Source organism: Tachypleus tridentatus, chromosome 13, assembly GCF_004210375.1.
Source record: "Tachypleus tridentatus isolate NWPU-2018 chromosome 13, ASM421037v1, whole genome shotgun sequence".
In the NCBI taxonomy this organism is placed as follows: domain Eukaryota; kingdom Metazoa; phylum Arthropoda; class Merostomata; order Xiphosura; family Limulidae; genus Tachypleus; species Tachypleus tridentatus.
In genome coordinates this window covers 203,305,717-203,332,895 of record NC_134837.1, presented here as the reverse complement: position 1 = coordinate 203,332,895, position 27,179 = coordinate 203,305,717, and the positions used below count along the sequence as shown (strand labels likewise).

The window sequence follows — 27,179 nt, the reverse complement described above, 5'->3', positions numbered from 1 at the left end:
GCAAGTTAGGACTTGCATTACTTTGTATTAATAATTCATAGGGGTGTTCTTCAATCAAGCTATGCCCAACATTATCTAGCATCAGTAAGTCATAATGGTATTCTTCAATCAAGCTAGGCCCTTTGTTACCTTGTATGAATAATTCATAAGGGTGTTCTTCAGTCAAGTTAATAAGCCCTTTGTTACCTTGTATCAATAAGTCATAATGGTGTTCTTCAATCAAGTTAGGCCCAACATTATCTAGCATCAATAAGTCATAATGGTATTCTTCAGTCAAGTCAGGACCAGTGTTACTTTGTGTCATTAAGTTATAACACTATAGATCAGTCACTTTAGGCCCAGCATTATTTCATTATCTAGCATTAGTAACTCATAATGGTATCCTTCAAACATGTCAAGACCAGTGTTGTTTTGCAGTGATAAGAAAGATATTTTACAATAAATATCACTGCTTTAAGTCTGATGTAATTCAACTAATAAAGATCACTGCTTAAGGTTTGATGTAACTCAACTAATAAAGATCACTGCTTAAGGTTTGATGTAACTCAACTAATAAAGATCACTGCTTAAGGTTTGATGTAACTCAACTTATAAAGATCACTGCTTAAGGTTGAGTATTTGTAGACTAATCAAAATTATACTTTGTGTAAATATGTATAAACGTTGATAAACTAACTGCAGGTGTTTTGATAGATGTTATGTGTGATTTTTTAAGTTCCCACAATACTTTACACATACATACTTGTGTTTCCACAATGCTAAACAAATACTAAAATGGCAGTAAATATAAGAGATGATACAGGTGCACTTGAAATTTGCCATACATAATAAGTAGAAACTAATCAAACTGAGCTATGTCTACTTACTGGTTGTGTATTATAATGACCAGTACACCAATCCTGTATCTTGTTACTGAATTCTGTTTGTTTTTTAAATAGTTGGAAGCATTATTTAGTAGTTGAGTTTGCTTTTGAAGAAACAAATGTTATGTTTATTGTGTTATGGATTTCTACATCAAATTTAATTTTATTGTTTTAAATAGTGTGATGTAATAATTTTATTAACAAATTAAAGAAGAGTACAGATATAGTTCGGCTGTATTTTATTTCAACTTTATCAGCACCCGAGCTTGAAAACGAATTCAACCTACTCTATGTTGCTATCTCCAGAGCGAAGAAACGCCTGTGCTTTCCTACCTCTGTGTATTATCTACTTCTGGGTGCTCAGGTAATGATAAAATGTACAAGTTTTGTTTTCTTGTGTGAAGTTGTTCTTTATAGACCTTGAGTTAAACTAATAGTGTCATCTTCTATGTAGTTCTGGTTACTGATTGGCCAAACTGCAAGTGTGCAGTTGCTTGCCTTAGACACAATCTTAGTTTTAAAAATATCTGAAACCTTTTTCACGTAGATCGTTTTCTTCCAACATATTTTAATAATGTGTGTTTATCACTACTGGTTGAGTGTATTTATTCCTAATGGATTTCAGTCAAAAATTTAAAGAAATGTTTTTAAAAGATTTATTATTTTTCCATTACAATTCCAAAATGGAAAACTTTAAAATGTTTTCATTTAATTTGTTAAAGGAATTAAAATTGTGAGAATAAACATGTTTACTGATTATTAGGAAACAGTTTTCCAGGTTTCTAACATGGTTCTAATGTAAATTAACTCTTGCTCTCAAATGATTATGCTGAAAGACCATTTCACCTAAAATAAATCTTGTAATTTTAGTCCAATAATTGAAGTTTTAGTAACAATAACTATTTGCACACAGTAAACAATTTGTCTATTATATTTAAATTGAAAACAAAATTTTTGTATTTGTTAAGAATTTTAAACTACTTAAGACTAGCCCACAATGCCACTAAACTGACTAAATATAGAAGAGTTTGGTTAAAAAGAAAGTATTCAAGTTTTGTTATATTCCCTACCTCTGCTACATGTACTCATAAATGTCAGCACTGATGAAAAAATCTAATTGCTATATCTTACACTGTTATTAGTATATTTACAAAAAAAAAAAGGGTCCGTCGTAGGTTTTATTAAAAGTTAGCTAAACAAAGGTACCACTAAAAGACTACTCACAAATGTCAAGGCATGAGACTTAAACTCTTGGCAGTTTGAAGATGAATCTGTTTTAATGTTTCAGGTAACTCACATATTTAGCATTTCTGTTTTTATTTTTCAATAGCCACCTCTAGACTAGAATGTGCAGGATTGGAAATCAGTGTCAGTTTTCTTATGTATCTATAGTACAGGAACGTGAATATTTAAATCTGAAGTGTCAGTTTTCATGTATATCTATAGTACAGGAACATGAATATTTAAATCTGAAGTGTCAGTTTTCATGTATATCTATAGTACAGGAACGTGAATATTTAAATCTGAAGTGTCAGTTTTCATGTATATCTGTAGTACAGGAACGTGAATATTTAAATCTGAAGTGTCAGTTTTCATGTATATCTGTAGTACAGGAACTTGAAGATTTAAATCTGAAGTGTCAGTTTTCATGTGTTTCTGTAGTACAGGAACTTGAAGATTTAAATCTGAAGTGTCAGTTTTCATGTATATCTGTAGTACAGGAACGTGAAGATTTAAATCTGAAGTGTCAGTTTTCATGTGTTTCTGTAGTACAGGAACTTGAAGATTTAAATCTGAAGTGTCAGTTTTCATGTATATCTGTAGTACAGGAACTTGAAGATTTAAATCTGAAGTGTCAGTTTTCATGTATATCTGTAGTACAGGAACGTGAATATTTAAATCTGAAGTGTCAGTTTTCATGTGTTTCTGTAGTACAGGAACTTGAAGATTTAAATCTGAAGTGTCAGTTTTCATGTATATCTGTAGTACAGGAACGTGAATATTTAAATCTGAAGTGTCAGTTTTCATGTATATCTGTAGTACAGGAACATGAAGATTTAAATCTGAAGTGTCAGTTTTCATGTGTTTCTGTAGTACAGGAACTTGAAGATTTAAATCTGAAGTGTCAGTTTTCATGTGTTTCTGTAGTACAGGAACTTGAAAATTTAAATCTGAAGTGTCAGTTTTCATGTATATCTGTAGTACAGGAACGTGAAGATTTAAATCTGAAGTGTCAGTTTTCATGTGTTTCTGTAGTACAGGAACTTGAAGATTTAAATCTGAAGTGCTATTTTCAGGAGAAGTTTGAATATCCAGTGTACTTGAAAAACCTTGTGGACGACCAGTTACCATGCAGACTGGAATGTGTCAGCTGCAAAGACCAATTTGAATCAAGAAATGTCCTGCTGCTTGTAAGACGACCATTTCGAACTGTGAGTGCTTACTTATTTCAGTGATAGTACATTATTGTTTTGTGAGATTGAAAATGACCTAGTAACATCATAATGTATCTCTCCATGATGTCAAACCAAGGATAGAACTGAGTGACTAACCATATTATTCAAAATTACCATCAAATTACTGAATATCATTGAAGTAAATAACTAATTGAAATTAGGGTTTCCAGAACTATCCAAACATCACATGAGAATAACATTGGTGAACCTGATGGTTAACCATATTCTAACAATTACCATTTTCTAGTTTTCAAGTGATTTGAACTGTATTGGTAAGAATCTTACTTGGATAAATTATCATACTTTGGTGTTATAGATACTTCTGTGAGTGTTGGAACTGAAATTAAGTATACTTCTTATATCTAGGCTAACAATCGTCTGATTCCTGGAGGACCTATATGTCCTACCTGCATTACCAAGAGTGAATACACTCCTCTCTTCCCACACCCAAACTTAGGCCGTGTTAATAGTGGAAGAATTACAGACAATGCACGACAGAGCCTTTCTTATCTGGTAGGATCCTTAACTAGTCAGACCAGAGAAGGGACCAAATAAAAATAGCAAAGATCAGATTTCAGCTGTGATTATCATCTATGATATGATTTTCAGTTACGATTATCATCTATGATAGCAGGACAATAATACTCATAAAATTGTGGTGTCTGTATCTACATATAAAAAAATACCTTTATTCTTTCCATAAATAGGAAATATGCATTTCTGCAGTAAACAAAAATTGGAAAGCATAGTTTTAAAATATGAAATTCTAATTATAAAAATTTCTAAATATATTTGGGAAACCAACAGCAAAGTCAGATTTTCTGCTTGTAGGTAAAGATGTGTCAAATATCTGATAAAGATGGTGCATCAATAAACTACACGTGTAAACAAGGAAAGAAATAGGTAAAGATGACCATCAGATGTCTGATAAATAAAGTTGGTGCATTAATAAACTACACGTGTAAACAAGATTAGTGAAAGGAATCTGTTAGGACTGCAGCTTTCTTTTGGTTTTGCTAGAACATGACAAGTTAATACATGAAATAATCTTTCAAGAACTAAAACATGTGCTTCTTTTCTGTGATGTGGCTCCTATAAAAGAGAATATAAATGTTTCTCTTGTAAAAAAAAAAAGATTATTAAATTTTACTGTAACAACTCTGCCTTGAACATTGAGAATGTAATAACGTTCGGACTTAATACCGGAATTAATTCTAAACATTTACCCCTTGATTTTCTAGCTACCTAGGAATGACTTTCCAATCTGATTTTGTGTGTGGGTATTAAAGAAAAACTTGTGGTAACTGAAAAAGTTTTGTAAAATAATTCTTATTGTGAAAGTGATAAAGCTACCATGGAAAATGAAATTGATATACGACTAAGCAAATAAAAAATCCTGTATGACAGTCACTGTCTGGAATTCTGTGGCTGTTACTGGTTATCACTAAGTCAAATTAATAAAGAAAACTGATCATCAACTAGATATATGTATTTTTGGTTAAGACATTAATTTATGACATCACCATAAAACCCTAAATCTCATGTATATTTCTACTCCATCTTTGATAATTGCCACAAACTGCATGCAATGTACTACATGAACACTTGTCCACTCCATAAGGAAACATTTGGATCTTTATTTTAGTCAAGGCTTATCAAATTACATTATACTTTCTGTAAACACTGGTAACTTGAAAATGGATATATTTCACTGTTTTACAGAATCCCACCTTTACTTGTTTTATACATTTTCTCAAATTTTATTCATGTGGTTCTACCCACAGTCAGAGGTTCAGTTGTAAACGATGGGATGGTTAGTCTGTACCACATCCCAGGAGTAAGAACTACTGAATGACAAGACATCCTGTTAAAACTTCATTCACTTGCTGACAAACTGAACGTTGCTATTGACAGTAACACAGTAAAGTAAGTGTTCACAAACTGAACACAGCTATTGAAAGCAACACAGTAAAGTAAGCATACACAAACTGAATGTAGCTGGTGTCAGTGATACATTAAAGTAAGCATACCCAAACTGAACATTGCTATATGTCAGTGACACATTAAAGTAAGCATATCCAAACTGAATATTGTTATTGACAATAACAGTACAGTAAGCGTACACAAACTGAACACAGCTATTGTCAGTAACACAGTAAAGTGTAGATCTTAGCATCATTTGTTTGTAAGTTTTTCTTTGCATTGTGGGTGTTTATACTTGATCTGCTCATTAAAAAATTATACCCATGAATTGACCAATTGTTAGGGTTACGTTAGTGAACTATTATCTACAATAAAACTGCAAAACATTACTTATATTGTTTAATAAAGACTATATAGGAAAATAGTTTACTTGAAAGTCATTTTACAAAGTTTCATTGTCATTAGATACACTGGCAAGAGTAATTGATACTTTATCAGAACATAAAAAACAAAGGTATTTCACTCATTTGTATACGATGGTGTACAACAATCACACTTTTTAATTTAATCACAAAAATATTCATAAAATATAAACAGGCTTTCACTTTTGAGATTCTAACATAAAATAGATGAGGAATAAACTTGCACAAGTATAATTCTCATAAGTTACTATTTATTAAAGCAATAATTTCTTACAATTACAAAACTTTCTAACCACACACTGCAGTAAATAGATATTTTTGATATCTATTAAATAATTGTATATGTTAACAAGATTACTTACCAAGCCATGTCACACTGTACTATTTCATATGTGCTATGAAAAAGATATAGAAATATTTAAATTGTCACGACCATGTATTGATCAAACAGTCTTTATATGGAAAGATTTTTTGGGTCTATGCAAATTTTGTTTGTCCATAAGACTGCAAGCTTATAACTAAATGACAACTTCTAATTATACATATGTGGAATTTGACTCGCTGATAGAATATCCTTTGCTACCACATTCGTACTTCATAAAGAGTACAGTAACTGATAAAGAAGTGTCACTGTATACTAGCATAAGTTCAACTGTTTGTTACTTGACAGATATTTTATTAATACGTTACTGAGATATCTGATGTATTAAGTTATAGATTATTTGTTAAGTATGATATATTCACTAGCATAAGTTACAATTTGTTACTTTACAGTTATTTTATTAATACAGCACTGAGATATCTGATATATTACGTTATAGATTACACTGTGTAACAAATTTTGTTACTGGATAGTATGTGTTATTTCTTAATTGCTTATGTTATAAAAGTACACAAAATGGCCATTATTCCCATCAAACTTTGCTTTTGTGACCTAGATAACGAAATTTAGAAATTAACATATTTTCTATGTAAAAACAGGCAAAATAGCACATTTTCATTTATGTAAACTCGGAATAAAACAACATAATAATCAAGATTTACATGTATTTATGCTGAACTTATACAAAATTGTTTAGAAGTGAGTAGTTTTTCAAAACTTGCAACTGTAATGTAAATCACTTTCATGTATCAAACCCCAAATATACAGGGTGGCCTGTAAGTCCCTACCCATCCATATATCTTATGTATCCAGTGTATCTGTGTGCTGTCCCTCATTCTCGCTGCATGATATTATGCAACGTCATGTTCTGCGAGTCATTTTCCTCAAATAGCAGGGGTTATTGTTCCAAATGCTGCGATAACAGCTGCCTTCAACTCATTAGTATTATAAAGTTGTTATGACACAATATATGGATGAGTAGGGACTTACGGACCACCCTGTAGTCTCCCATCATGTTTTCGTTATATGCTCCTTGGTAGCGACATTCAAAGTCCAGTATATCTGGGTGGAAGCACTTGCCTTGCTCCTCTGAGTATGCTCCCATGTTCTCCTTGAATTTATCAAGATGTGTCAAGGATATGGATTTTCAGGGACATCCTGCAGCCCATTTTACTATAATTCATCACCAGAGCCTCAACCAGTTTCACAAAATTTTTGGCCTTGTGATTGCTCAAGAATCTCCAAACCACTGCGACAAAGCTGCCCCAAGTTTTTTTTTCTTTCCTACTGAGTTTCTTGGGGAATTCTGTGCACTCCATTATATTCTTTATTTGTGGTCCAATGAAGACACCAGTTTGACCTTTGCCTCAAACAGCTTAGGGAATATGTCTCGAAGGTACCTGAAGGCTGCAGACTCCTTATCAAGAGCTGTGACAAATTGTTTCATAAAACCCAATTTTATGTGCAATGGTGGGAACAACATCTTCTGGAGGTCCACTAGTTGCTCACACTTGACGTTGTGCCTCCCCACAGAGAATTAGGTACGTTGTGGCTAGTGCTTTCTGTTGTAGTGTGCTGCAGTGTCTTTGCTGTCCCAGAGGCAAAGATAACAGGGAAACTTGTTGAAGCCTCCTTGGAGACCCATCAGGAATGCCACAATTTAAGTCTCCAATAACCTCCAAGCCATACTCATCATACTACAAGATTTCTAGCAAGGCCTTGATGCTGTCGTATTCCTCTTTGAGGTGCACCAAAAGATATTTAAATTTTAAAAGGTCTAAAATTTGTATAATATAAAATCTTAGTATTCAAGCAAGCAAAAATTGTCTCTCTTACCTTCTAGAGTTTTTTTGCAGTGCTCGCAAGTAAAATGAGGTGCCATGGGTTTGTCTTGATTGTCGACAGGCGTGCCGAAATATGCCTTGTAGGCTTCAAACATTTTAGCAGATGCTGTCACAGAGTACCTTTTCACTTTTGTCTTGATAAATTGGCCACAAACATAACAGAATGTCTAGAGAATGCTTGCAGCTTCTTGTTGCCATCTCTGATAAAATCAGATAGGTCTATGTGTTCACTTTGGCAGCTAAAACTAAAGAGAAGTGGAGAACCCCTGTACATATATATATTACTATGGAAAGTTCTAGAAAATTCTTGAAAGTTTGAAATTCTTTTTCAGCTATGCAGTGCTGAATTTACCTGGAATGTTCTGGAAAATGGGTAAATTTGAAAATTTCATTACCCACATCACAAAAGCAAAGTTTCAAGAGAAAAATAGGTCTTCTCCATTTACTTTAGGCAATTGGGAAATAACACATTCTGCCAAGGAAAAGGAAAAAGTAAAAATTTTGTGACATAGTGTTATTAATTATGATATATTCACTAGCATACATTTAACTGTTTGTCACTCTACAGTTATTTTATTAAAACGTTACTGAGATATCTAATGTATTATAGATTATTAAAGTATTATAAGTATGATAGTGTTTTCTATAAAAATTCACTGATAAGAAATAACCCTTATGTGTATCATAAGTTATTTTCAGTGAAACCTTTCCTATTATAGCATTTTTTAAATTAATATTTTTTAAAACAAGCTCAAATTACTGGTTTCATACTTTGGCATCTTCAGTTTGCATGACACTAGTTTTCTTTATTTCGATGGTACTCTATTTGTTTGTGACTTTTGTCCTAGCTGTACAAGTATTGTGTGAACTAGGAAATTCTTATTGATGAATATTGTTGAATAATTAATTGAACTAACTTAATTACATATATGAAATGAAAATAAAATAAGTAATCAAAACTGTGTGGAATTGTTCTGGCACCAGACTTTAATGAAATAAGGAAACCTTTCAGATAGCATATTTCCTACAAAGTACGTTAATGATGCACATTGACTCTCGCTGTGGAGACTGTTTTACTAATGAACTAAAGTGAAAATATCTTATTTAATAGATGTATAATCTGTAAGTAGCAGTTATGTGTTTTGATACTGTTGTAACTACATGCCCTAGTTTTAGGAAGATGAGAGATCCCCTCAATACTAGTCACATTATTACCTCTGCCTTTGTCCTCCATCTCAATGATGAAATGATCATAAACTGTGTTTATGTATTATACATGCTAAATGCTCCACAATTAACCTCTATGCAATCTTTAGGTGTTTCTCCCCCTCCAAGTTACAGAACCATCACTGAATTGCACGAATTTCATTAACTTTTGTCTATAAAATGAAATTTCGTGATGCCTTCCAAACTAGGAATATAAAATTCACTTTTTTCCAGTTTCCCTGGCTCAAGAGAACCAATACCAACTTTATAAATTACATTTACTGTACAAAACTAGAAATTAATACTGAACAGATATTTGATAGTTGTACAAAAATTAATAAAGATGAGAACAAAATACACAATTTACTTGTGTATTCTACACAAACTTGTCAGTGAAGATTTGACATGAAAACCAGTTATTTTTATTCAAGGATAATAAAGATGTTGACAAATGGTGTTAGTTTTGATCATTCCATTCTGACATAAATAAGGTTAAGCAAATACTTTGATAGAAGTAGGAATCTAAAACAGAGCCATAACCTGTTATCCATGTTATTACTCATATTGGAATGATGAAACTGGGAGAAAACATCAAGTCTGCTTTACAGTTACCAACATCCTTGGTTAATAAACGTTTCAAAACATTTAAAGCCTACTTTTCAGAAGTTTTCTTAAGCACTACACGCTTAAGAGAAGAAATTATTTTAAGAAATAACCTTAGCTTAAGTAAAGAGAAATTTATACTTGGATATGAATATTTAACAATGTGTATAGTAAACTGGAATTTTATGAATTTAAGTGCATTTAACCAGATCTTTTGTTAAATATATCAACCATGACAGCATCAATTTTTACAGATGTAGACTTTATTTAGTTTAATAAAAGTTCTAGATTTCACAAGATTAAGACAACCACAATGATATTAATTTAGTTTATGGGGTTCATCAACTTTTCAAGCAAAGACTGTATTTAAAGTCTCACAAAATATGAGGGCTATAACATCCTCAAAATAGTTGGAAGTGACATGTAATACGTGCACGCTAACAAACTAACTGCTCAAGCAGTATATTTTCACATTACTTCACCAATATGGTCAGCCACCACAACTTGAAATTCCTTTAAGATTTGTTGCTCTTTACCTCTACAAATTAGAGGGTATTCAAGACAATTTGAGATATGTTCTTTGTGACTACAGGTTATGCAGTCTATAAACGTTCCTTGTATTCCCTACTTACATTAATATTGTATTTACAGATAAAGGAGGAGAATTTCTACTTTCTTTACCAAAATTCTGTCATTCAACAAGAATACCATATTCTATGAAAAATTACATATGTCCCCTATGACAATATAGGAATGAATGAATATTTCATTTGTATAGAATTGTGTTTTAGTATTAAAACGTGTCTTCAATTAAAAAGTTCCATACTGCCCTCTTATTCTCCAAAATCTTTTTATTAGGCTACATATGACAAACATAGCAATGGTTAAGTTAATATTACAGAGGTACTTATCAGAGCTGAGAGAGCCATTTGTTAATGCTATTGAAAGAAGTATTGGGTAAGTACAATGTGCACACCAACAGGAGTGAAGTCTTCTAGTTAAGTAGCAACAGTTAGTAAAGATACACTAATCAAACACTTCCTGTCTGTAATAAATATACACAGTCCTACACTTAATAAACTATGTATTACAAAACAAATGATACATTTATACAATCTGATGGAATCTGTGAAAGTTGTATACACTTACATGTTTGCACAATCTTACTAGTATAAACAATTTTCTGTTGTCAACATGAACCTAGTATCTACTATAATTTGTATTTATTAAAGTATTGATGGCAGTAACAATGTATGTTAATACTGGGTCATAAACCTAGATAATGTACTTTAACAATTTTTCTCAATGGACTACATTTAAATATTTCTTCAGTACCTATGTATAGTCTTACAATCCAACTGTATAGTTGTGGTTCTAAAATAAGAGCAACACCACCTAGCTAGCAGGGTTTAGATAAGGTTATGTTTCACATAAAAAATAGTTCACCAACGATGGATTCAGAACAGAGTTCAAAGTTACATTAAATTAACTTAAAGTGTACTGACAATAAACTATTTCAATACCATCACCCTTGGTTGGACAGCACAATTTTTCTTGAATCCAGCTTGATAAGAAGGCAATATATAACAGCTAATATGCTTGTTATACCAGTTTACATATTTACAACTTGCTATTACTTTGGACTAGTCCATTGTCTCTATCAAGAGCACGAAGTATAGGTGGTAATCATGTTACCAATTCTCTGAGTAATGATTGGATATCTGGCTCTGCCTGCTGGACAGAAAAAACTTATTTCACTCATACACAGAATACATACTTAGCCAGCCCCAATTATTAAACTACAGACATTAGTTTTAGTTAGAACTAGCAGTTTTAAATAACCATACAGTCCCCATCTAATATCTGTATTCAAACATGTTTATAATATATATGCCAACAGAAATACAACTCAAATAACTAAGTGGTGGTTTTACACAAACAAGTTTGTCCAACTGTGTAATGTTTTACAAGCAAATGCAACACTATCTTAGGTTTATAAAACATTTCTAACCCTATCTGTGTAAGATTATCTGATCACCTAATGTTCTTCACAAACCTGCATTTCTAACATTGGGGTGTGTTCAGAAAACTGGAACTTCATTGCCTCCAAAAAAGGAATCCCTACTGTCAAAGGGCTTTATTTCCTCAAACATTACAAAATGACTATTAAATGATTCCTATTCTCCATGTATGTCAGTAAATATGTTAAAGTTGAGAGACCTGCCACCACCAAACTGAAACTTGTATCCATTCTCTTCATGTCCATTTTGCTGTCCATCATGAACTTTGAAGGCATCAAAGTGAGTGAAAAAGTCCGTTATAAGTGAAATTATTGGGATCCGTAATCACCCTTACCATTTTCAAAAGTAGCCATTCCAATTTTGTTGTACTGTTTCTTTTTGTCACAGTCAGACAGTATATGCTGTAAGTAAAAATTACACTTTTAGAGTAAACAGTTTGTTACCGACATGCCATAAAAAAACATTTTCAAACTTGAACACAGGTTATTTCATTTACAATAATTGTTTCAATTATGAACATTATTTGTAATTAGTCAAAAAACAAAAAATTCACAAACAATTAGCACTTATGCATCATTATAATAGATTATAAAAAGTACAACTTAAATAAAATACATAGTAAAACAGTTGTGATGGTAATATGTTGCAGAATGCTTTCTGGAGCTTAACATTACAAACTACGTATTAATCTGAGCCCAGAACTTGCATGCTACTTGAAATGTGTAGATAATTACTAATCAAACAGATTTTAAATACAAAATCATAGACGAAATACCTTGAACTATTTTAGTAAATACTTCTTCAGCATTTTCTCTTTATTGTTATCAGGGTGTTATTCGGCTGTCAACCTTTGAAATGCTTTCCCAATTTCTTGTTCAGATGCATTTTGTTTGATACCCATAATGTTATACAAGTCCGATTTTGTCAATGCCCAGGTGATGAAGAATTATTACCCCAGAGAGCACTGAAAGTGGCGAGTTTGTTAAAATACATTATAAACTTGAAAAACAAAAAGAAAAATTAGCATATAAATTAGAGAAGTAACTAATTAAGCTGGATGTCTAATTATATCTTTAATCGTGACAGACATATAACAGGAACCTTATAAAATACTTTTTATACTTGCCATTTTTATTCAACATTCAAACAAGACTAAAAATACCTCATCAGTTTTCATTCTGTTACTAACCTACTTATCAACCCTATTGTTTGTTTGTTTTTCCATTTTCAACCTCTGATGCTAGACTTAGACCTTTCTACACAGTACTCTGTACTTTATTGAACTGCTTTAACAAAATTGAAGTTTTAAAGTTATAAAGATAAAAAAATGCAATGAGTCTAATCTATGAAGAAATGAATGTTATTTCTTCCTTAACTTAAATTGCTGTATGTTCAAATTGTACACAGAAATACTAACTTCAGCAAAATATTTTTACATTTAACTATCGGTTTGAGGAACATTTTGAACGTGAAGAGAATGAGTTATGCACAGATAGTATTACAGGTACAATTTCACAGCTTTTCAATTAAGTAACTGAACACTGCGACAACTAACATTAACCCGAATTTCTTATTCTGGTTGGTATTCTATCAACTACAAACTGATTCTCACTATTATAACGCAGCATTGTTTCTAAACCCTTCGCTGTCCCTCAAACCCTAACAGTAACATTCCCAAACATTCTTGTTTCTACGTAATTTTGATACTACTTTTAGAAAATTATTTGTCCATATAGCATTTGTGTTAAACACGTTAAAAATATAAATTACAACAATACTGAAATACCTTATTAACTGTAGTTTGTTGTAACAACTCTTAAATATCTTACTATTAAAAGAAAATTAACTTCATATTCATGTAATCGTTTTATTGATGCCAGTCAAAAATACGTTAACAATAAATATGGAAATGAACACTATACACAGTGTTTGAATGTGAACATAGTGTAAAGCTTTTATAGCACCAGTATAATAAAATACACTCCACGACTAACTATATTCTATACTTAATTTCCCACTCTTTATTTTTTTTTTTTGCGCTTTTCTCAAAGCTCTTCACATTTATAATGCTCCTCAAACTTACTGTTAAGTGTTCTGACTATTTTAACCAGAACTGAAACAAATTTAAATCACTATAGCGTATTTAATTAGTGGCTCAAAATAAAAATAGTTTATATATTAAAGTATTAAAACTCATGCTTACAAATGATGCGGATTTGACAACTTTTACACGCCTTCATTTCACACCACACCACATTCTAAAGAGTCTCTCTCTCTGTAGGTGTTTGGGTATATATATTTGTATACCCAGGAGGGTCAGGTACACTAAGACCTATTCCTCCTTCCATTACTTGTTGGAATGGCCTGATTAATACATTTACAGTAAATACAAAATGGCTGAAGTGATAGCATAACTTTAAATCTGGTCCTTTTCAGGGCAATGTCCATTTATATTGTTTTTCATTTTATTTTATTTTTTAATAAGTCTAGAACGTAGGTGGCCTGTTTTGTTATTATTTTAAATTTTATTTTATCTTAAAATCTGATGTACAAATTTAACGGGGAGAGGTGTTTAGGTCTCTCTTCATCATATATACAAGACCTGTCTAGTTCGCAAAACAACTCATTTTTCGCCAATTTTTATCAAAATATTTTATTGTACTATGTAGAAGTCCATCTGGTATTGTTTGTGTAATTGAGTAATTGTGCATGAACTTTGATGAAGTTGTTTTAGGTACTTTGTATACTGATGTAATTAGTGTGTTCTGTAATGTTTGGAGTTTGGTTTGTAATTGTTTTCACTTACATTACGCTCCACGCAGGAGCTGCATAGTCTATTACTGGTCTAATGTATGTCTTGTATATTTTAATAATGTTTTCTGGTGTTGTTAAGTAGTTTTTACCAGTTAGACTCTTAGCATTGTTTATTCTTAGACAAATTTTAGTTTTTATGTTATTTACATGTTTTATCCAGGTACGTTTAGAATCATATGTTGACCCTAAAAATTTTGCAGATGTAGCAGTTTGGAGAAACTCTCCGTTCATGTAGATCTGGGTTGTACTTTTTGATGTTTTTTGATTTTGAAAATATCACTAATTGCGTCTTCGCTGTGTTTATTTTAATTCTATATTTTTGGCAGTATTCATACAATCTGTTTAGTTGTGGTTGTAAGTTAGTGGCTGCTATTTCAGGTGTTAGGGCACTTTTCCAAATTGCTACATCATCAGCGAACTGTGACGCGTATCCATGGTTTGGGTCTTTGAGTGGCATATTATTTACATACATGATGAAGAGAATAGGAGTAACCACCCCTCCTTGACAGACTCCAGCCTTTGGAGTGAAGAACTCCGAGAAAGTTCCCTCTACGTTTACTCTACATTTTCTATTTTACAAAACATTAGATAACCAGCGAATAATTCCTCGCGGTAGTCCCATTTCATACATACGGAACCAAAGACCATTGTGCCATACAGTGCATTCTTTTTTATAAAAGCTGTTTATTATTGTTTCAGTTAACCTAATTAAGTGATCTGTTGTTTGTCTATATTTTCTAAATCCGTTTTGTTCTTCTGGTAATTTTGAATTAATCTCCAAAAATGTGGAGATTCTATTGCTTATTATTCTTTCGAGAATTTTGCCTACACAGCTGGTCAGGCTGATCGGTCGATAATTGTTTGCTTTATTGGCTGGTTTTCCTTCTTTGTGGAACATTAAAATATTAGCTTGCTTCCAAGAAACTGGGATGTATCCAGAGTATAGAGATAAATTAAATATGGCTAATAGGTGGTCAAATAATTTTGAAGTGCCTTTTTTGAGAAGAATTGTTTGTATTCCATCATTTCCAGGCGCTGTTTTTTGAATTTTTGATTGCTTGTTCAAGTTCATTTAGTTTGATTTTTATGGTGACTAATTGGTTATTGTAATCATATGTATTATTAGTGTTGCTGTTTATAATGTTGACTAGAAAATGTATAGTTTATATAATTCTATGTTACTTGTTACGTGGTTCTTTATTTTATTCTAGTAATAGTTGTTCATGTCCGAGTCATTGTGTGTTTTAAATGTGTTTTGTAATTGATGTTTGAAGGCTTCTGCTTTTTCTTTGTTGGTTTGTGCTCAGGTGTTGTTATATTCCGGTGTTGGGTATTTTCTTGTCGTGGGTTAATTTGTGAATCTTTATAAGTGTAGCTAGAACTTACTAGGGTCGGTTTGTTCGTTTAGTTGGGAGCAGAAGTTTTCCCATTTTTCTTGTTTTAGCTGTTTAATTTCTGCTCTAATTTTGTTTCTGATGTTGTTAATTTGTGTTTTATTTCTTGTTCTCTTGTTGCCATGAATAGTCTTCTTAATTGTCTTCATTGTTTTATCATTGTTAATAGTTGTTTGGTTGGTTTCCATGCATTGTTTGTGGTTGTATATTGTTGTTTTGGTACCGTGTCCGTAGCTGCTTTCAGAAGGCACTCCATGATTACTTAACTGTAACAATCAATTTCTGATTCGTTATTCGCTGTATGTTTAATTTTGTCTGGTAGTATGTTGTCTAATACTTTTGAAATTCTTGCCAATTTGCTTTTTTTGTAATAAAATTTGTCTTGCCTATAGATTTTATCTTTATAGGGGGTGAGATCGAAGACACACCATATTGGAAGATGGTCACTGTCAACATCTTTTCCCACATTAAAATTTATTAGTTTTTGTCTAACATTAAAAGAGATAAGGCAGATATCTAGGATATCATTTGAATTAGTTGCATAGGTAGTGTGGGTAGGTGTATTATCATTAATAAGGGATATGCTATTGTTATCTATGAATTGTAATAGGTATCTGCCATTGGAGTTAGTGGATTTACATCCATAGTTCTTGTGTTTGCTTTTCAGATCACCTATTACAATGGTATTTTGGTTGTGGGAAAAGACATTGTACATGAGATTTATGTCTATACACTTTGTTGGAGAACAGTATAATCCTGCTATTGTTATTATCGAGTGGTTTATAAGAGGATATCAACCACTATATTTTCATTGCTTCTGTTTATTTAGATTTCAGTAACAGAAAGATGGTTTTTATATAGTAACATAATTCCTCTGTTGATGTCTTGATTATTTGTTCTATCTCTTCTTATTAGGCCCGGCATGGCCTAGCGCGTAAGGCGTGCGACTCGTAATCCGAGGGTCGCGGGTTCGCGCCCCCGTCGTGCTAAACATGCTCGCCCTCCCAGCCGTGGGGGTGTATAATGTGACGGTCAATCCCACTATTCGTTGGTAAAAGAGAGTAGCCCAAGAGTTGGCGGTGGGTGGTGATGACTAGCTGCCTTCCCTCTAGTCTTACACTGCTAAATTAGGGACGGCTAGCACAGATAGCCCTCGAGTAGCTTTGTGCGAAATTCCAAAACAAACAAACAAACAAACTCTTCTTATTGACGTATAGTTATATATTTTGAATCTATTTTTAGTATAAATTAGTGTTTCACTTATAATAAGAATATCAGGGTTAATATCTGTTAAGTCTTCGATCTCGTGTTTCTTATAAGCAAGTGCACCTTGGATGATGATGCTTAGAACTGTGAATTTTAAGATTTTAGCATGTATCCTGTGATTGTTGTTATTTGCGGTATGTGTGGTGTTGTGTTTTTTAGCTATGTTTATGAAAAAGTCTAAGTTATTTTTCGATTGTTTCGGTTTTGTAAATTCTGTAATGAACTCTGTAAGAATATTTTAAATTAAGTATACCATGAGACTTGTTTCATCGTTTGTGTTTTACTGTAAGATTGTTGTTTTCTTGGTTGCTTGTTGTATCTGTTATTTTGTTAGGTTCTCGTAAATTGGTTACTGTTTTCGTTGAATTTTGTTGTTCTTTTGGTTGTGTAGTGTTTTCTTTCAACTTTTGTGCATATGTAATTGGTCCTGTAGTTGTGTGTGTTTGGTGTGTTATCTTGTGTTGGTTTTATTGTTTTTATTTCATAGATGCGTTGTTTTATCTGTTTATATTTCTCGCATCCTTTATAATTTGCTGTATGTGTTTCTCCACAGTTACAGCATTTTGGTGTAGCTTGTTTTTTTTTTTTTTTACAAGCAGATATGTGGTGTTCACCCCACATTCGCAACACCTCGGTGTTGCTAGACATGCCGCTGAAACGTATCCATATCGTTGGCAATTAAAACACTGTGTAATTACTACTGCTGTTTTTAGTTGTTCCACTTGAAATTTTTGGTACCACAAAATGATACCATTGTTTATCAGTTCCAAGATATTGTAATGTTGTTCCATGTCAACTCTTACTAAATTTATTGCTTTATTTGTGACCTTGGATATAATTTTTTCCACTTTGGTGTATGGTATATTTAGATTGTGTAATGCTTGCTCATTATCCTGTTTGGTTATGGAGAGGTGCACCCCACGGATTACTATTGCCTTAGGCTGTGGTTTAGTTCCTGGTAAGTGAATATTTGTTTCCCGGTGTGAAGGCGTCCTTGGGTCATTCTTTAAGTAGTTTATTTAGGTCATCAGCTTCTTGACCTCGGACAAGGACATGGCCCCTTGGTAAACGCTTAACGTTGGCTATTTCAACACCTGGTTTACATCTCAGTGATGTCGAGAAACCCACTTGTTGAGCCGTTTTTGCATATAAATTGGTTTACATCTGCTAATTTCCGCTGCTAATTGTGGTTGATTATATGTGCCAGACACGCCTTCAATAATAATAGAATATTGGGGTAGTTTTGTTTTAGATGGTATATTTTTGGTTGTGTACTTTCGTTTTAAATGAATTTCTTTTGACACTACTAGAGTAAACTTTTGGTTTCATTAGTTTGTTCGTCGCTTTGTTCTAGGGTTTTTTCTTGATTAGCTTTTGTGTTATCAACATTCAAGGCTTTCTTTAAATTAGTATCATCATTTGTATTATTTTTAATGGAGGAAGGAACTGTCTCAACCTCAGTATGGGAAGTTTCTTCTTCTTCGTTTTCAGAATTTTCACTTGAATTAGTTAATTTAACAATTTTTCTTTTTGTTTTCTTTATCACTTTCTAGAGATGTTAATTTTGCTTTTGCTACATTGCAAAGTGCCAGTAGCGGGGAATTTTTTTCTAAGTTCGAAATTAATTCTAATTTTTGGCCACCAAACGAACTAGACTTACTTTGTTTATTTTTCAGGCCATTCTTTGTAGATGTTCCTTCTTTTTGCGGAGTCATGGTTGTATTTTCTGCTGCAGTGGTCGTCATCGCTTTTTCCTTGGCAACTCGCACTTTCGTCGTCCTAGTTGGATCTCTCCTTTTTCTTGAACTGCTGCTGTTTCTTATAATATGAGCAATTATTTTTGTCCAAGTGGGTATAGTAGTTTATCTTTGCCCAGATAAGTGAAGGTGGTTCTCGCAGGAAAATAGTTATAAGTTTCCCTATATTATTCCTCTATACTCAAGAGCTTGCAAAAATTCGCCTGTCTTAGATCACTCTCGCCAAAAGTTCTTCTGAAGAGTTGCGCTCTATTTTTTAAACATTAAACAGATAACAGGGCACGAATCTATCTGCTATTGGTTGTAGGGTAACAAGTATTAAATTTCCTTTTCCCAGAATACCTTAAGATAAACATCATGGAGGACGAAAGGCTAGTGATATCGTTGTTAGGACGTCGTGACGAGGATTCAGATAGTTCAGATGCTGTTAAAGGCAAGGCTTACAGTTTTCAGCATTATTTACTGGTTAAGCACGATAGTAATTTTTATAGGTTACACACTACATAATAAAAGTACTAAGAAAGGATACATCTTATCGTACTAAATTGAATGCATTTATCTATTTTTGTCGACCCTCTTACCCTGAGCAATACCGTCTCTGTAACACTAACACAGTGCAACTTCAAGTAATACTGACAACTGTCTAGTAAGTTGATTTTGCAACATAAATTTGGAAAACTCTAACACTGTGTTTTGAGATAAACCAGAACTACTTTGTAACAAAAACCATTTATTTAATAATAATAATGTTCAACTGATGATTTAGGTAAAACATTTGTGATGAAACAAAGGCAAAAGTTGGTTCCAAATGGCTGCACAGTTAGAAGAACCTTTAATTAAAGGATATAAAAGGAGGCTGAAGTGGAAAAAGTGACTATATTACTGAAGTCTACCCTCATCAGGTCAGAATAAAATGAGAACATTCCAGAATGTTTGGGGGGATATCATAGATAGACTGTTTTACACTCGGGCATTGTTCACATTAGAAGTAACCCATTTCTTTCTTTTTTTTGCCTTAAATACAAAACAGTTGGCTGTTGAGTATACAGTGAATGGTAATTCTTTTTTCTGTTAAAGACAGTTGAAATACCATAATTGGAAAATTTTGCAGTATCAGGTTTGAAGTAACAATCCTTAGATGATGGGCTTTTTGCCAAACTAATTTTTAATATTTAGTCAGTAGTTTTATTTTATTTAATGCAAAATAATTTACAGTATTTTAGTATCAATACGATATTATTCTGATAGACGCCATGCTTTGCCAATTGGAGAAGTTACTGCCTAGCATGAATGTGATTTTCTTGAAGTGTCCAACAGATTTTGTGTTTGTATTAGTACAAATCTAATTGACTTGTATGATATCCAACAGATTTTGTGTTTGCATTAGTTCATATCTAATTATTTTATATGATATCCAACATATTTTGTGATTGTATTAGTACAAATCTAATTGACTTGTATGATATCCAACAGATTTTGTGTTTGCATTAGTTCATATCTAATTATTTTATATGATATCCAACATATTTTGTGATTGTATTAGTACAAATCTAATTGTCTTTTATGATATCCAACAGATTTTGTGTTTGCATTAGTACAAATCTAATTGTCTTGTATGATATCCAACAGATTTTGTGTTTGCATTAGTACAAATCTAATTGTCTTGTATGATATCCAACAGATTTTGTGTTTGCATCAGTTCATATCTAATTATTTTATATGATATCCAACATATTTTGTGATTGTATTAGTACAAATCTAATTGACTTGTATGATATCCAACAGATTTTGTGTTTGCATTAGTTCATATCTAATTATTTTATATGATATCCAACATATTTTGTGATTGTATTAGTACAAATCTAATTGACTTGTATGATATCCAACAGATTTTGTGTTTGCATTAGTTCATATCTAATTATTTTATATGATATCCAACATATTTTGTGATTGTATTAGTAAAATCTAATTGTCTTTTATGATATCCAACAGATTTTGTGTTTGCATTAGTACAAATCTAATTGTCTTGTATGATATCCAACAGATTTTGTGTTTGCATTAGTTCATATCTAATTATTTTATATGATATCCAACATATTTTGTTTGCATTAGTACAAAACTAATTGTCTTGTATGATATCCAACAGATTTTGTGTTTGCATTAGTTCATATCTAATTATTTTATATGATATCCAACATATTTTGTTTGCATTAGTACAAAACTAATTGTCTTGTATGATATCCAACAGATTTTGTGTTTGTATTAGTACAAATATAATTGTCTTGTATAATATTCAATGGATTTTGTGTTTGCATTAGTACAAATCTAGTTGTTGAAAATAACATCCATCATATGCTGTATTTCTGTCAGTGGAAATCTAATTATCCTATATAACATCCATCGTATGTTGTGTTTGCATTAGTACAAATGTAATTGTCTTGTATGATATCCATCATATGTTGTGTATTAGTACAAATTTAATTGTCATATATATAACCTCCATCATTTGTTGTATTTCAATTAGTGGAAATCTAATTGTCGTATATAACATCCATCATATGTTGTATTTCTATAAGTGGAAATCTAATTGTCATATATAACATTTGTATTTGTATTAGTACAAATCTAAATGTCCTATGTAACATCTATCATATGTTGTATTTCTGTTAGTACAAATGTAGTTGTCATATATAACATCCATAATATGTTGTATTTGTACTACAATGAATCATGTTGTCCTATATAACATCCATTCATGTGTCAGTACAAATGTAATTGTCGTGTATAGCATGCATCATATGTTGTATTTGTATTAGTACAAATGTAATTGTCATATACAGGGTGTTTGGAAAGTAACTGTGCACTTGTATATTTATTAACAGACATGTTTCAATATAGAATACAGGAGGTAAATATAAATTACAATTATAAACAATATTGAAAGTGACCCCCATTGGCATCAATACAGGCCTGGATCCTTCTTATTTTGTTTCTAAACACCACTATCAGTTGCTGGCTTGAAATAGGCTGAATAAAATATGATTACAAAACTGCACAGTGACTTTCCGAACACCCTGTATAATCTCCACCATATGTTGTATTTCTATTAGTACAAATCTAATTGTTGTATATAACCTCCATCATATGTTGTATTTGTATTAGTACAAATCTAATTGTCATATATAACATCCACCATATGTTGTATTTGTATTAGTACAAATCTAACTGTCGTATATAACATCCATCATGTGTTGTATTTGTACTACTATGAATCTTATTGTCCTATGTGATTTCCAGTAGATAGTTTTATTGATATTTCTGCTCATATTCCCTATAGAATGTTGTTTAATGTATAACAAGAGTTTCAGGTAGTGTAAATGTTAAATGTTATGTAGTTTATTACCCTAGTTTGATTCTTTCAATGTTTTACTTGGTTTAAAAAGTGTTGGGACAAATGGTTTAAGCTAGCCATCTTGACCAAGTAATAATTTTTCTAATATTCTTATATATTTTAAAATGTTTAATATTGTCTTACAAGGGTATTAAACTTCTTATCCAATGTGCAGAGTGCTAGAAAACCGTACATCACCTTTCCCTATCTTATAAAAAACATAAAATATAATTTTAGTTTATTTAACAGTAAAAGTTGAAAACAAACTAGATAAGAGAATCGCATATTGAGAAAATAAGAAAAATAAAATACATTGACAATTAAGTTGTTTGCATGATTTCTATAAATTTATATTTTTAAAATTTCTCAAAATTTCTGCATTAAACTTGGAGACACTGCACATAATTTTTTGTGCAGTGTTTTTAAAAAAGACAACACAAAGGAATTGTTGCAAGTGTCTAATTTATATGATGTAAAACAAAACATGGTTTGTTTTTTGTTGCCAGATTTATTCTATTACAATAAGAGCCTAAAAGTAAAAAAAATATATATATTTTGCCATTCAGGGAATTTCACTGTTTTATTTTTTTAACTTTCATGGTGTGAGTGTGGAATATTTGTCAAGTTAAAAAAAAATTATTATATGAAAACCTAGAAAAACATGACTTTAATACTCATTTTAAATTGTACAGAATTTATTTTCAGACAGAACTCTGTATTTTAGTAGGCTTCTTGAGTTAATGTATGTTTAGCAATACAGAACCATAGAGAAGTCAGTTTTGTCGGGAATGACACTTAATGACATTTTTCATATAAACTCTTCACACCATGTTCTGTGGTTGGTAAGGTTCTTTTGGATTATTTGTTTAAAATAATACAAGGTCCACCTTTGTAATGATAATTAATTAATTTCTTCAATCATGTTCACTTACAGATGTAATTTAATAAATACAACTAAATGTATCTCTAACTTCAAATGCAACGTTTCGATATAAACTGTGGGACTTGAGTAACTCAGTAGTAGAGTAGATGCAACATCTCTCGCTCCTAACACTCGTTAGTTTTCAGACACTGAACTATCTCAGTTAATTAATGATTACTTACATTTATTTCTATATTGTCTATGAAGCTTCTGGATTCTTAACTTTAAATCTCTATGGTATTACTAAAAATGGCTGAAATAAGCCTTTACTTCAACACAGTTGTTTCTGCAATATTTTCCTTCTGCAGATGACATGGTGGATAAAAGTGATAAGGAAAAGGGTAAAAATCGAGACATTTCCTATGACATCTCCCTTCCATCACAGCACACAGTAAGGAACTTCAAATATCTGTTGGATCTTGTCATTTTATAAGATTAGATGCCTTTAATTTGATATTAACAGTTGTTAGTATTATCATATTTTGTATTCATTAAATTTCAATTCTTTACCAGTATTTGGGTGATGACTTGGAAGAATTGACTGGAAGAACATTACTAGATGACAACAGTTGTCCAAACCTACCACTTCTTCCACTGCCAGGGATTGTACTTGTACCAGGTCAAACAATTCCACTACAGCTATTTGAACCCTCAGCTATTAGTATGGTGAAACGAATTATAGAAAAGGATCATACACTCGGTATAATCAATTCTAGGTTAGTATTTGAACCACTATTTTTAATAAACATTGTTTAATTTCTTTCTTAATCAGCTTATTAATAGAGAATGAAGTTTTTAAATCTAGTGAGAAATTATTAGGCGTGGATGAGGCTTAGCTGAGGATCATGTTACACACATTGTAGAAACTATTTTTTTCCAATCTCCATTATTGCATGTATGTTGAGCTTGAATCATTCATCAGAAAGAATGATATTCTAGATGAAGTTCACTTGGTAAAGTATTCCAAAAACTGTTATGAATAAAGTAAAATATTTGTTAATTGTGAAAGTCTACATGAAGTGTTATTTTTGATTTCCTATTTGTTTTATTTATTTGAAACTGTATTTAGAGTTTTCAAAGTGGAAAGATTAACTATAATTATATATATATATATATATATATACACACACACACACACACACACACACACACAACTAAAGAGAATATCATTATAAGTAGCAATGATTTACTTTTAACCTGTACTTGTAAACAATGTGAATTAACCCTTGGAACTATGAAGAATAGACAAATCAGTAGAAGCACTTGTAAAGAAGATGAAACTTATTCTGATATCACTGCACAACAAAGTTTTTGCTTCTTGAACACTGTTGGGAGTTCCTTATAGATTTTTGGCTGCTGATCACGAAAATAACATCCAAATTTGCCCATCACATACCATTTCATTGAAATCTTCAGTTTCACCAAAACATTGCTACAATGGAAAAACGATATCAGGGCAACTGGAATCCGTCAATGCTTGCTGACTACTGTTGGACACTGCAACGTGATGCACCGCACATTGAATACAAACAAAATTCATGAGCAAAACACTTTTAATTATGTTGAACTTATAGCATATTAGAAACATAAATGCAATGAAATACGTTATTGCCGGAAAATAGTTAACTATTTCTCATAGTTCCTATGTGATGAAGCAAAACCAAAACTATATTTGTGCATACCCACCAGGTACCTGTCACAATCAGCAAAAACTTTAAAAAAAAATTGTTGTGCAGTATATTTAGTTACTTCATCATGAAAGTGACATTTTCTACTTCTGTGGATCATTTTTATATAACTTATAAAAACAGGTTATCAGGTCTGGGTTAAAATGTTACAGTGATGAAAATATTAGCTTGTTTAGGATAATAATAACTTAGATTACTTCTTTATATGGACATTATTAACTAACAAACGTTAATTTGTTTTTACTTCTTGGTAATCTAATGGATAAAAAACTGAAAAAAGTTGTTTTATACACATCCACCTTATATGCTGCTCTTTTTTGGAAATGGTTGGTATTTGTAAGAGTTATATGTATTGGTACTCTCTGCAGGATAAAGTATAAGCAGTATATAATTTATGTTTTATTTAAAAGTTATGTCAGGTGTCTTATGACAGGTAATGTAGTCTGGTTCAGTCAGATGTTTTATTTAAAAATTATGTGACATGTCTTATGACAGGTAACATAGTCTGGTTCAGTCAGATGTTTTATTTAAAGTTATGTCAGGTGTCTTATGAAAGTTAACATTGTCTGATTCAATCAGATATCAAGCCCTTTCACCAGGTGTAGTGTGTGTTGGAACTACAGCTGAGATAAGATCTTACAGAGAAGAAGCTGATGAAAACATTGGACTGTCTACTTTGAGACTCAAAGCAGAAGGTCGACAACGATTTGAGATTTTAGAAGCAAGACGACAGATTGATGGGTGAGTGTATTTTTCTTTCTTTCATGGAAATGAACTATGCATTAGGAGAAACACAAATATTTGCACAAATATTGAAAATTAGTGTGCATGTGTTTTATACATTTAGTCTTCCCAACTTGAATTGTTACATTTTTGTTTAGTGTGGTAATGGCCAAAGTAAGGATTCTTCCAGAAATAATGGTGGATGACCCTGGAGGAGGGATTAGACTTAGCTGTCTTGACAGGTTTAGAACTCTACCACTGTCCACAATGGATACAAACACACGTAGCTCAGGCCTTGATTCTGATAGATTTAATTCACCCCTAAGAAGGAAGGTGAGGATGTGTGTAACTGAAATATGCAATATATAAGTAATATATAAGGGCAGACAAAAAACATGGCTCCACTTTGAAAATATTAATTTGTTACATCTTTTATTAGATAACTCAAAAATATGTAAAACTATATGTTTGTTGAACCCACTTTATGAGATCTGTTCAAATATGATCTCAAATCCTAATTTTAACACTGGACTTTGTAAATACCTGAAATCTTCATAATTTTATTTACATTTTCTCATAACAAGTGTTGTGCACCTGCTGTAGTCTCGTAGATCTTCTCATTTCAGTTAGCCTACAAAATGGTCAAACAAGTTTCATAGCAATTGTTGAAGTAGAATCCCCAAAAAAGGATTTAGGACTGATTTTAAATGTTTGTGACATTTTATTGATTGTATTTCCTGGATACAAGAAGTGTTAAATAAGTATGTGCTGAAAGAACCAAGATCAAACTCAGACGTAATCATGAGATTTTGGTCTGCTCAAACTTAGAGTTAGTGCATGTCAGATTTTGAAATAATTCAGGTTAATTATTCTAGAGTAAAGAAACTTTGTGTTGAACTAAAATCTAATGAAAACCAGTTGTTATCCTGGGTCAGGAAGGAAGTTTAAAAGCTGTGATTGAAGAGATTGTTTTATTAGTAAACATTCTAAATCCGGCACTCCAACAAAACAACAATTAGTAGATGAATCAGAGGCTCAGACTGGGGTCAAAATTTCTTGTAAAACTATTTAGCATCTCCTAAAAGATAAAGGTATCAAAAAAAAAAAATTCAATAAATCATTTATTTTTAAGAATCATGTAGTTCGGTTATCATTAGCTTGTGAACATGTTAGTTGGAGTGTTTATGATTGGAAACAAGTTGTTTAAAGTGATGAGTCATTTTCTGTCCTGCAGTACCAATCTACTGAATTTATTTGGTGGACAAGCCAAGAAAAGAAGCAACCCTAGGCCATGCAAGGCACAGTAAAACATTCATCAATGTTTCGGAGTGTGTTGTTTTTTGTGGAATGGAGTTGGCAATTTATGCTGTGTCAAAGGAATTCTCACAGAGGAACGTTATCTTGAAATTTTGATTCATCATCTTCTACTGTTTGTTGATCACTTTTGTCCAGATAATTTTCTGTTCTTGCAAGGCAATGATCCAAAACATGCTAGTGAAGTCAT

The 27,179-nt window shown here is 31.9% G+C and overlaps 2 protein-coding genes and 1 long non-coding RNA gene across 15 annotated transcripts in view; 2 read left to right on the top strand and 1 right to left on the bottom strand.

Moving 5' to 3' along the window:
- LOC143239001 (F-box DNA helicase 1-like) overlaps window positions 1-4,795 on the top strand; it is a 39,463-nt gene extending 34,668 nt beyond the window's left edge. For all 9 annotated transcript variants that reach the window (XM_076479706.1, XM_076479705.1, XM_076479708.1 and 6 more), the window contains 3 exons: window positions 1,121-1,227; window positions 3,161-3,295; window positions 3,686-4,795. In XM_076479706.1, the coding sequence (XP_076335821.1) occupies window positions 1,121-1,227; window positions 3,161-3,295; window positions 3,686-3,874 (431 nt within the window). In that variant the 3' untranslated portion in view covers window positions 3,875-4,795. The remainder of the gene's footprint in view (window positions 1-1,120; window positions 1,228-3,160; window positions 3,296-3,685) is intronic.
- A 7,022-nt stretch (window positions 4,796-11,817) lies between these two features.
- On the bottom strand, window positions 11,818-14,160 carry LOC143238286 (uncharacterized). Its single transcript, XR_013020498.1, has 3 exons — window positions 13,924-14,160; window positions 12,496-12,684; window positions 11,818-12,121 (listed from the first exon to the last, which is right to left on the bottom strand). It is a non-coding gene; the product is annotated as an uncharacterized LOC143238286 (long non-coding RNA).
- A 4,726-nt stretch (window positions 14,161-18,886) lies between these two features.
- Window positions 18,887-27,179, top strand: part of LOC143239542 (protein cereblon-like) — a 16,250-nt gene continuing 7,957 nt past the window's right edge. The window contains exons 1-6 of one of the 5 annotated variants that reach the window (XM_076480711.1): window positions 18,889-19,384; window positions 19,718-19,853; window positions 23,573-23,655; window positions 23,778-23,980; window positions 25,532-25,693; window positions 25,834-26,008. In XM_076480711.1, the coding sequence (XP_076336826.1) occupies window positions 23,578-23,655; window positions 23,778-23,980; window positions 25,532-25,693; window positions 25,834-26,008 (618 nt within the window). In that variant the 5' untranslated portion in view covers window positions 18,889-19,384; window positions 19,718-19,853; window positions 23,573-23,577. Of the gene's footprint in view, window positions 19,598-19,717; window positions 19,854-23,572; window positions 23,656-23,777; window positions 23,981-25,531; window positions 25,694-25,833; window positions 26,009-27,179 lie in introns of all 5 variants that reach the window. The other 4 variants (XM_076480713.1, XM_076480709.1, XM_076480710.1 and 1 more) reach the window with 4 other exon arrangements.